This window comes from Cheilinus undulatus, linkage group 17 (assembly GCF_018320785.1).
Source record: "Cheilinus undulatus linkage group 17, ASM1832078v1, whole genome shotgun sequence".
Lineage (NCBI taxonomy): Eukaryota > Metazoa > Chordata > Actinopteri > Labriformes > Labridae > Cheilinus > Cheilinus undulatus.
The window spans coordinates 10,659,041-10,671,189 of NC_054881.1; the positions used below are offsets into that span (position 1 = coordinate 10,659,041).

Consider the following 12,149-nt stretch of genomic DNA (forward strand, 5'->3'; position numbering starts at 1 on the left):
TTTTGTCAGTAAATGTGAGCTTTCCGTGCAACACGTCTTCCTTTTCTCCACCGATAACAAGGAAGTGAGTCTGATGATGCTCATTTCGCGGAGGAAGGAAAAGGAGATTGGACAAATGTGCATTAAAGTTGCAGTGAATAGACAAAATTACACAGGGATTCCTGGAGGAATTGGCTAAGAGGCTCACATGGAAATTGATGAAATATGCAGAACAAATGTAAACAGTACAATAAAGTGGCAAACCCTTCGGTTTAAGAGTGAATAAACAGCTTGATATGTTTTTCTCTAATGACGCTCAGTTACAGGAGTTGTTTTCCCCCCGTATTAGGCTCTGAACTTCAATGGACGTCTGAAGTTTCTGCATCTGCAGGGAAGCACAGAGGCTGATGGGAGAGGTGCTCCTCCTCCTCAGCTGGCTCTCTTTGCCATCGCCACTCCTGTGCAGCCACCTTCAGTCATGGAGATCCGCACTAAGACCCTCATCTTTCAGACCAAACACCGGATGGACTTTGCACCAATGGGCATAGACACTAGGTGGGCTTTTACAGTCAATAGTTAAATATCTACAATCTTTGATGGACTGAGGGCATATTTATTAAGTATGTGTTTCTGTTTGTTTTGTCCTTCTAGGGGGAAGCTGGTTTTAGGATACTCAGAGATCGAGTTGGTCACAACAGGCTCTGGGTATCAGTTCATCCATGCTGCTGACATGATGTACTGCGCCGACAACCACCTGAGGAGTGAGTTACCTCATCTGAAACTTAACAGGCTTGTGTTGAACCCTACCTGTCGGTACATTTGCATTTACAGTGAAGTCAAACTATAGTTATAACGTGATTGGGTAGTTTAACTAGACTACTGTCTACTCCTTTTCGGCCAGTTACTGTTGGATTTTTACATCACAGACCATATATTTACATACTAAACTTCTGAAAATTCCAAATGAAATGCACTCTATTGCTTATTTCTGCATTTTTCTGGCTGAATAAAGGGTTAAAGTCCAGCACAGAAACTATGGAGCATTAGCAGAATGCATTTGGCAATTTGTGTCTGATTTAGGTGTTGAAATCCGATAGTAAATTGACCCCCAGTTGTATTATTTAGATGTATTAGTCCAAGAAATTTGACCTGGCATGATTTTCACACAGACTTACATGTTAACATGCATTTAAAAGTCCAGTTTTAGTTGTAGTAAATAAATATATCAAGTTTTTGTTACATGTAAACGCACTGATTTGTCTCAATTGTATTAAAAGTACATTTTACCATGAAAGATTCCTAGGGTTTTGTGTGAAAAGTTTTTTTTTTTGGTTTCCTCAGTGATCAAGACAGGAGACAGCGGTTTCACCTTCTTCAGGCTACTGACAAAAACAGGACACTGGTTGTGGGTTCAAGCCAATGCCCGAGTCGTCTTCAAGGGAGGAAGACCAGACTTCATCATTGCCCGTCAGAAAGCACTCACGTAAGCATCAGTTCCTTTTCATTTGAGATTTTCTCCCTAACATCTTTCTAAATGTCTCCAGCCTGAAAATGCACGTCTGCAGGGTTTTTTGTGTGAAATTCACATTATTTGTGTTGAATGTGTACTTAAAGTTGGCATGGACATGTAAGAAGGGCTGAAGGCTGACAGTGCTAACATTACTCACAGTCTCAATTTTTGATGCAGTCCTAATTCCCCAGGTTGGAAAGTTCCTTGTACAGTTTCCAACATTACTTTGCTTAGAATCTGTTCCATATGAAGACAAATGAGTTCAATCAGGACCACTTTGTCAAGAAACACACATGATTTAAGTTATAAATATTTTTCTTTATAAGCAGTTATTCGTTTGTCATTATTTATATTCCGTGGTGTGGCTGTTCTGGGATCCCAACTGCTCTTCCACAAGCCTACGTGGAAAGCATCAAGCAGGAACAGCTAAAGTTCCTGCCTTTCCTGTGCTGATTAGGAAAGCCTGAGGCAAGGAGAGAAGCAGTAACAATCCCCAGAGCAGAGCAGACATCAATGAAAACAGAATGACATTGATTAAGCCAGAAGCAGAATTAAGGAGGATCTGGGGTGCAGGAAGGTCGCAATAAGTGCCTTGCATTGGGAGCAGCAGAAAACCCCAGTGCAGAGCAGACATTATTGACAACAGAATGACATTGATAAAGCCAGACGCAGAATAAAAGAGGAGCTGGGGTGGAGGAAAGTTGCAAAAAGCAACTTAGGGAGCAGCATAGTGTAGCCTGGCAAGAGCAGTTGAAACATGGTGGCAAGAGTGCGATTAGGTAATAGCATGCTTAGAGTGAATCGGCTTGCCTGATGAGGGCTTGTGTGAGATCAGCTGATCTCAGTTCTATAGCATTGCTTGTCTCCATGGCCTGCCTGAACTCACGCTATATTCTCAAATTTTGTAACTGAAATATTCCCTCATAAATTGATACTGAATTAACTTGAATGAAATCAGTGAGCAATTCAGATTGGGGACTTGTGAATCAGAATCAACCAAAGTCAGGCTATCAGTGGTGATACCTAGCCCTGTTAGCTGTGTTTGAATATTTTTGGCTCATCTTTGAAAGCTTTCTGAACATTTTATTGAGTCTTTAACATACTGTAAAATTGGAAAAACCTTCTATAAAGAAGAATCATGTTTCACAGAATTAAAGATTGTGAGCATCAGGAGATTTTTCTTTAATGCTGCGATCAGATCCCGGTTTTGCTGGCTCAAATGGGTTGAGCTGATAAACAGCCAGATGAACCCACCATTGTCAGGCTGTCTTAATATGACAATTATCTTTCCTATGATTGGGCAGGGTTTCTGCTCATTTATGAATACTAGAGGTGATCGACCCCCACTATCCCTGGAGGTGATTAAAGTATAGTTGCACACAGCAGTGCACATTCAAAAAAATCGTATGCAAACTTATATTTTAAGGATTTTTTTAAACATTACTTTGATTTTAGCATGAGTCACTCCTGATGACTATTGTTTAACATTCCAACTAATGGCATTGCTGCATTAAGCACAAATATTAACCTTTTTGCTTCTTATTTCTCTACAGAAATGAAGAAGGAGAGGAACACCTGCGCCAGAGGAGGCAGCAGCTCCCCTTCAATCTTGCCACTGGCGAAGGCGTTCTGTATGACACCACCCTGGATGCCTTCTCCATGCCTGGTCCTCCTGGCTCGGATGCACCAAGCATTGCAGAGCCGCAGACAGAGAAACCTTTGGACCCTGCCTCCATTCTTGGATCCCTTCGCCGCCAGGATCACTCAGTTTACACCCAGCCTCAGAATCCCAGTCCGCAGCTCCCAATCTTCAACCAAATAGAGGACAACAATGAGTATGAGCAATCCTCATTTGAGCAGGCTTTCCTGGACAGCCATGCCCTCCTCAGTGTGCCAGGGCAGGTCCAGAGTTCCCAGAAGAGGACCATCACTGGAGACCTCACCTCGGAGGCTATGTTTGACTCTTTGGAGCAGATATTGGAGGATCTTGGGGATGGAGTGATAGACGGACTTGAAGTTGAGGAGACAGAGCTGAGGGATTGGGAGAACACTCTGGTTAGGGTGAATAACAAGAGGGAGGATGCATCGACGGACATAAACCGAATCTTGGCTAATGACGTGTTCTCGTATGTAGAGGAGGCTTTGAGGAGAGAGAGCAGTGGATTTTTGCAGAGTTCAGATCAGACTGTGAGCAGTTTGTCCAATCAGGAACAGCATCATGGGTCAGTGTGGCCAAATAATGAGCAGCCAATGACAGACAGGACTTGTAGTTTTGCAGGCCAGAATGTGTTTAGTGCTGGTGGAAAAGGTGCATCCCAAACTGGGTCAAACAGAGCAGCACCCACACAGTGTCGTAACAGTCCTAATCGGGGACACACCTCGTCACTGTGGCCTGCAAGTGGCAGCAGTCAGCACTGTGGCAACCAAATAATTTCAACACAATCATTCCAAACCGTTCAATCACAGCCTGTTATGACACAACAGTCTTGGCCTCCATCCGTACAAAACAACATCCACAAAGCCGGCTCGGAAATGACAGACCAAAGAGTTCACTACACGCTTAACCACACTGGTTCACAGCAGACGTATGTGGGCCAACCACTCCAGAGCCCCTCAGCATGGCAACAGCAGCAGCTGCCGCAACATTTTCCCCATCACACACTGACACATTCCTCACACACACCGGGCAGCGTGAACTCAACAGCTCAGTCGTTCCGCCCGCAAATGCAGCGATTATCCGGCAGCTGCATGTATGAAAAAAGAGAAGGTTGCATACCCAACGCTGCTACTGTTCCTACCAGACAGAACGGACCCCTCATGGGACCTACGAGATCCAATGGACCCACACATGCTGCAGGGACGTCCACAAATGCCCCCTACACTCTTTCCCATCCTTGCATGGCAGTTGGAGATATGAGCCAGGGGACGGTTCAGTCAGCAGGCTCTAACGCTTGCATAAGTGCTTATGCAGATGTTGGTGGCATCAATTTGGGTCATTTGAGTGGCGACAGCACCGGTTTGGGAGCATCTCAGTCAGAATATCCTAACGGGAATGGATCACTGCAGTCGTCCTTCTTTTGTTGGAATGGTGAAGCTCAGGTAATTATTGTTGTCATAATGTTCCATACTTCTATAATGAAACTGTCTTCTTTATTTTAATAGTTTCAATCAAGCAGTCTGTATTTGTATAGCACCATTTCATAGCAAAATTCACCTCAAGACACTTTACAAAGAGGGCAGACGCAGGCCTTACTCTCACAGTACAAGGAATACATTAATGACCCAGAACACACAACGATGTATAAAAAAAGTTACAGTAGGTTAAAGTAGTTTAGCACCATCAAAATGACTTAATTTTGAAATTGAGGTTAAGCTAGTGGATTTCCTGTTTGGATTTGTTTTTTAATTTCAAGCATTTTTGTGAAAAAATTAGGATTTTTTATATATGTTAAAGGGGCACAGCTAGCCTCTTAGCTCAGTACAAGACCCCTCAAGACTCTTGTTTCCCTTCATCTGGCTAGATATGTAGTAGGAGGTCTGCAAGACTAATCTGTTAACCTTTGGCAAAAATCACTTTTTGTAGGGGTTCTTGATATTATTGGTATGATATCGGTATCAGCAGATATGAACATTTCTGCTGATATGTACAACAAGTATTTTGGCTGTAAAAATCTGCCTGGGGTTGGACCAGTATGGTCCTATCTTGATGGGACCACACTGCCCTATTTTAGACAGAATATCATATGAGTTGAGTGTATTGTTTTATTTTAAATCGCCATCGTTGACTTTTACCAGAACTGTGTCAAAGTTAAAACTCTGCTATCGTGACAACCACACCTGTAATAAAGCAGCTATAAGAAACAAAATGTCAGTAATTTCAAGCTAATTAGGGACGGAAATTGATTGAAAATGTAATCATGACACAAGCCTGGCTCGGGTTTGAGAATCACTGATACGAGTGCTTCTCGACTGTTGGCCCAGATGGTTATAATTTGTTGCGGGAAGCACATAAAGGCCTTAGGCAGTTCTTGCCCTGTTTGGATAAGCCTCTCCTTCATCTCAGCTGTCCCAAAACAGCGAGCTGTGAGGTGAGAGGAGTCATTTAAGACGTCACATTCATTGTCTGCAGTCTTAAGGGACTGGACGCTGGATTGCTTCCAAGACTTTAATGAGCGTGAAACTCTCCAGGTTTAATCATCTCTGATAGAGAACATCTTGTTTGAAGATTAAAAAGCTAAAGACATGTCAATGTACAGAGCCGCTAAGGTGAATCTTTAAAAACTAGTTTATTTTTACAATTGGTGAGTCTCCAAGGTAACGGTTGAAACACTGAGCTTAACTGAGCAGCATCACACTTGTTTAAGGCGTTTTGTTTGTATAACCACATACATTATTTCAGAATAACAATGGCAATTTTCTGTCTCAAGAATGCAAACAAATGACCTTTGTATCACAGGAAACCGCTTGTTATCCTCAGACAGTAAGATAAAATAGCCGAGCTTGAGCTCAAGATGAACTGAGAAACACTCCACTCATGGTACGATATGTGTCACGATAAGGGTTAAATTTACACTTTTATAATTCTACTTAGAAAAGGCAATTTTCTGACAGAAAAATTGCAAAATTTTCTTTACTGCTAGGCCCCTTTTCTCCAGCTTCTGATGTCAAACAATTGAAACCAACCTGGTGGCACCTACTGCTGGTTTAAAAGGAGAATACTTTGGTATATCTACCATAAATGTTTTTGTCACATTAGTTTAAAATTGTCCATATTTTTAATGTTTTTTATGGTATTGTAAGGTGTCAATGCATCCTTAGATAGTTGTTGTGCAATCTCATTGACTCTCCATCCTGGTAAGCAAAAAGCAGATAGCTAACCAGCTATTTCCATGAGGTTTATATCCGCAGGGTTTTAGTTTGCCTGTGTGAGGTGGATTTACTGTTCCAGTTTTGATGCAGTGCTGATATATAATGGGATAAATGGAAAGGCACCTGCCTGTAGACATCTGGAAACACATGCGCCATCTATAAGGCCTGTCCTATCTATTAAATTATCAGTTCAGAATATCCAAATTGGGTGCTGTGTTAGCTCAGTAGATAGAGCTACAGAGGCTATAGTCCTCGAAGTACAGGATTGATTTGTAGTGATTTGTCTGTGCCTTTTGCTGTATTTTAACAGGTGTCTAATATAATTTAAATTGTTACTATCGTTCTATCAAAGTTTGAAATTACGTTTTTGTGGCAACCCTACTATCCAATCATGTTCTTGTTGATATATGAGCCATTCATACACATTAGTTAATAACCTCAATTTCCTGTGAGCATTTTTGTGATTTAACATATCAGCACCAAACTTTCCTGACTAGTCCATAGTCTAGCCATGTTAGACTAACTGTTGAACCTTGTTTTCACTGACTAGCAAAGGTAAAACTTGTCTGCTAGAGGGATTTCCTTGTGCATTTTTCAGACATGAGAGCTGATTTTCTCTCCCCTCAATCTGCATCACGATCAGATAATGACCATTATGTCTACATTTTTCCTCAACAGATCCCCAACGGCCCCCTGAACGGAGTTGTTGACCCGTTCTCCTTCCCTGCCCGTCCCTCTGGGAACATCAACCTTTCCCAAAACAGTGGGCCACAGCCGCCTCTGCCCTGCCCGCAGAGACTTTGATGGATGGACAGATATGATGACTTTCTCCTCGTGGATACTTATATTCTTAAGGATGTTGTGTCTGCCGTGGCTCACCAAAGACAATGGATCTTCTCATTTCAAACCTTCTCTACATTACAGACATTAACCAGTAATGTATGTTCAAGTATTTCCAATTTATGAGCCTTGACTCTTCAAATATTTATCAAGCAACCTAATCCAATTATTGGCCTTTACATGTACTACCCTGAAAGAAACCGACCATTTTGTGAAGAACAGGAGCTGGACGAAACAGGATTGATTGTGGAATTATGTACAGGAAATCTTGACTCTCTATATCCCTAATCATGCAGGATTAAAGGACACACTCTCTTTAAATGGAGGACATTTTTCTCACCAGTTTAACTCCTCTGACTGTCACAATGTGAATCTGGGAATTGTTTTTTCTGCAAACCTTTACCTCTGCTTCCTGTAAATATTCAGTCTGTATTCAGTTTATATTTGTGTGGTGTTTCAGAAACATGTCTTAGATCAGGAGGAAGTTAAATCAACTTACTGACTATCAATATGACAGCCTGTGTCCACTAAAAACCTTCTTTTTGCACTGGCAGCGCTCACAACCTCATTTTCAGAGCACTTCTCACCATCACTTATATCGCTATGTTATAGAAGATAACTTTTAGTATTTCTACTTCTCTTAGTGGAGGTCAAATATTCTTTTTTTACTCTGTAAGTTTTAATATTAATTTTATTTAAGGAAATATAAACAAGAAAACATGAAAACAATGGAATACATCCCGTCCTGGCATTAGCAGCAGTCATTACCCTTGTTAAGTTGCTGTCTGCATGCAATTAAAAAATATTGAGTTACTGTGTTGGTTCAAACAAATTTGGACTGTTGAAATGCGTGTACACATGTTAGTGGAACTGATTTCTACTAAATTTAATTTCTCCGTGGCAGACCAGCCTAGATAATATGGTTGGAGGTCTATTTTTCCTTACATATACACACCTCAATCAGACCAGACAAGACGGTGGTCTGGGCTTTTATGATACAATAGAAGTGTTATTGTTGTTATACTAAAGTGCAATACAAGAAGAATACAATGGCAGTGCCTGATTTAAACTATTAATACCAATCATAATTAAGGATTTTCAAACAAATTAAATAAAAACAGTATAAAAGATGGACGGATCTGTAACATTTTAATGCAATGGACGTATAACTGAGCAAAAGACAGCAGCAGTACAATATGTAAGCGCAGTAGATGTGCACATGCACAGCTAACTGCTGATGAACAGTGCCTTTAAAAAGTATTCAACCTCTAGGATGTTTTACCCTTTTACTGATTTTATAAATCAGTCATAGTCAATATAATTTTGCTTTTTTGACAAAAAAATTACAATAAAACTCTTTAATGTCAAAGTGTGAAGAGAATTGTAAGAAGTGATGACGCTTACATTCTTTGCACAACTGCTCAAGCAGCCACAAATTCTCTTTTGTATTGAGGTCTGGGCTTTGACTCGGCCACTCCAGAACATTCGCCTTGTTGTCTTTAAACCATTTCTGTGTAGCTTTCTCTGTTTGCTTCTGATCATTGTCTTGCTGGAAAATAAAACTTCTCCCAAGCCGTAGTTCTTTTGCAGACTGAAAAAGATTGTCCTTCAGGATTTTGCTATATTTGCTGCATTCATTTTACCCCCCACCTTTGCAAGCCTTCTGGGACTGGTTGCCGAGAAGCATCCCCGCTGCATGATGCTGCCACCACCCTGCATCACAGTGGGGATGTTGTGTTTGGTTACTTGTCTGATGGCCAAAAAACACCATTTTATTCTCATCAGACTGAAGAACTTTCTTCCAGTTGACCGTGGAGTTTCCCACATGCCTTTTGGTGAACTTTAGTCAAGATTTAATCAGTTTCCTTATCAGTGGCTTTCTCTTTGTCACTCTCCCATAAAGCTTTGACTGGTGAAGAACCTGGTCAACAGTTGTTGTTGCAGAGTCTCTCCCATCTCTGCTGCTGAAGCTTGTAACTACTTCAGAGTAGTTACAGGTGTCTTGGTGGCCTCTCTCACTAGTCTCCTTCTTGCACGGTCACTCAGTTTGTGAGGACGGTCTGATCTAGGCAGATTTTCACATGCGCCATACCTTCCAGTTCTTGATGATGAATTTAACTGAATTCTGGAGGATGTTCAGTGCCTTGGATTTTTTTTTTTTTTTTTTTAAAGTATCCATACCCTGACTTACGCTTTTCAATAACCTTTCCTCTGAGTTTCTTGGAGTGTTCTTTTGTCTTCATGGTGCAATGGTAGCCAGGAATACTAATTTAACCAGTGACTGAACCTTCCAGACACAGGTGTCTTTACACTACAGTCACTTGAGGCACATTCACTGCACCCAGGTAATCCCCATTTCACTTATTGTGAGACTACTAGCACTGATTGGCTGGACCTCTGTTGACCTAGACCAGTCTCTTTAAAGTAACTGAATATTTATGCAGTCACTTCTTTTTTTATGTAATTGGCATTACTTTTTAGAAATCAGTTTTCACTTTGACATTCAAGAGATTTTATGTATTTAATGTCAAAAGGTCAAACTATATTGACAATGATTGATTTATAAAATCAACCAAAGGGTGAAACATCCATGGTGGTGAATACTTTTTGTAGGCACTGTAGGATAGGAATTTATTCTTGTGCAGAAAATGTGACCTTTTGGACAAAGTTAAGGAGGAGAAAGTGATGGCATTGGGTGGCTAAATTGGGTGGCTAAATTGTTATTTTGTTAAAATAAATTGTTATCAGTGCATCTCTAATCCTGGCTAGGCTGGATTGGATTGCCTAGTCATTAATAAATGTAGTGTGACTTCACTATGCATGTAGACACGCTGATTGATTAGCTCAGTGGCATCCCAGAGTTTAGACAGTTTACATTATATGAGACCAAAAAATTTAAAAAAGGGGCATCAAAAAGCATTGAGTGGAGGTGGTTTTATTTTGCATTATGCGTACAAAATAGGTGCATCCAGTGCAAAAATGGCATTAGTGAACACAGGCCAAAATCTCAGTTCATAAATATTAAAGGTAAACCTGTTTTTGTTCACATTATTGTAAAAAAAGATGCAGCTTCTTTTTAAAGTGAACCCAACTAAAGGCAGATTAATGTCTTATTCAGATGTCCAGATTAATGTTAAAACAGCTCTTGGCTGCTTTAATGTGTTGTCCCAGTGTAAGAAATAATCAACTATTAGCTCAGAGTATTTTTTGTGCAGGGTTTCATCTTTATGTTTGTCTCAGTCAAACACTAAAGATTGATGAACGAGGCTAAGACCAGACTATAAAAAGAGCACTTCCTGTTTAACCCTGCCCCACTTTTTGCACTAAATGGAGATTGTTTTTTTTCTCTGTCACTGGTGCTCAAATCTCATGCAGAAACAGGAAAATGTATAACAGCATTCAGAAGTTTTTTTTAATGAACAATGAGCATGTGTAATTAAAGCCAGGTCAGACTAAAGACTAAAATGCAGAAAAGAAACAGCACATTACATTGTTTTTCTTAAGATACACTCTAAAACTGCTGAGTGAGTTTGGTTGATTCAGCTGTGAACCAAAGAAAATTGTAGGTTCTTGTCTTTACCAACACTAATACAGCTTTAGATAGAAAGAAATGACTGCCCTCACCAGAAACTGACCCTTTATCAAGCCCCACCTTTCTTGGATACTGTTACTGGGTTAGTCAAGCATGCTCCAAATTGCATACTTCTGTACCTGTTTTTTTAGTGCAGAAGCATACAGAGTGTGTTCCCATTTGAAATATTTCAAAATACTCTGTAATTGAACAAACTTGTGTCCATATTTAATTGGTTTGATTATTTTATAAACTTTGGCCCAATGAAAGAAAATAAAGATACACTAGACCGTATGAGGACCTTGTAATCTCCAAAACCCCATTAAATAAAAATAAAAAAACGTCTGATGCTAGTTATGCTGACTAATGTTAGCTATCCTCCTTTGGCACATCAACAAAGAACTTGTTTTGCCACAAGACGTGTTATTCATTCCAGTCACTTAGCTAGAAGTTTATGTTAAAGCTAGTTAGCTAACGTTGCAGAACAGAAAAGTCAACTTAACATTGTACAAACATAACAAGCATTATAATGTGACTAATGTTGTTATTAAGTGCATCTACGTTATTTCGCCCTAGCAGAACATTGCTTGTTAATAACATGTTAGCTAGCTAGTTAGCAGGTGCTGATATTAGCTAGAGTGCTGACTTGCTAACAGTACAGTATCCTCTACCTCACCAATATGGCGTTTATTGAGTGTTCGATGCGTCCATCGTTCCACACTCAATTGTTAGACAGTTTGTGGAGGGCACCAGTAGTATTTGAGTGTACTTCTAAGTGTGAATGCACTAAGCACTCTTATGTACTCAAAATTTTTAGTATTTAGTACAGAAGTATGTGATTTGGGACACACCATATGTATAGTGAAGAAGTAGTTATGCAAATGGTGGCTCACTTTGGCATCATTAGTTTTGGCTAAAGCTAACATAGCTTTGCTACCTACCTAGTTAACATTCCTAAGTAGGCCTGTAAGCCAAAGTAGTGAATATAGCATAATCTAATATGGCTATGTAGCTTTGTTTGCTTTTGTTTTAGCTAGATTACTTATGTAGCTACATAGGTATCATATCTGATGTAGCTAATATAGCTTTGTTAGCTTTTGAATTAACTACACAGCTACATTACCTGTGTAGCTTACGTAGCCAATGCAGTTTTGTTAGCTTTAGCCTTAGCATTAGCTGCATTAGAGTGATTTCACTGAGGACAAGCTTTTTTTTCTGGCAAGCAGACTGTTTACAGGGCTCCATCAAATGTTTTGCAGGTTAGATTTTTGAACTTTTTGTTGCCAAACTCTGACCTTTCCCCTTACTCTAACCTGAACTGAGGTGTAATCTGATTTTATTTTAAAGTTTTAGCGTGCATTTCTGTTCTGACAGAGACAC

At 40.1% G+C, this 12,149-nt stretch overlaps 1 protein-coding gene across 1 annotated transcript in view; it reads left to right on the forward strand.

Moving 5' to 3' along the window:
- LOC121524931 (aryl hydrocarbon receptor-like) overlaps window positions 1–8,968 on the forward strand; it is a 33,704-nt gene extending 24,736 nt beyond the window's left edge. Inside the window, exons 7-11 of the mRNA XM_041810529.1 lie at window positions 329–534; window positions 631–740; window positions 1,321–1,462; window positions 3,043–4,588; window positions 7,037–8,968. Of these exons, the coding sequence (XP_041666463.1) occupies window positions 329–534; window positions 631–740; window positions 1,321–1,462; window positions 3,043–4,588; window positions 7,037–7,162 (2,130 nt within the window). The 3' untranslated portion in view covers window positions 7,163–8,968. The remainder of the gene's footprint in view (window positions 1–328; window positions 535–630; window positions 741–1,320; window positions 1,463–3,042; window positions 4,589–7,036) is intronic.
- Window positions 8,969–12,149: the final 3,181 nt, after the last annotated feature.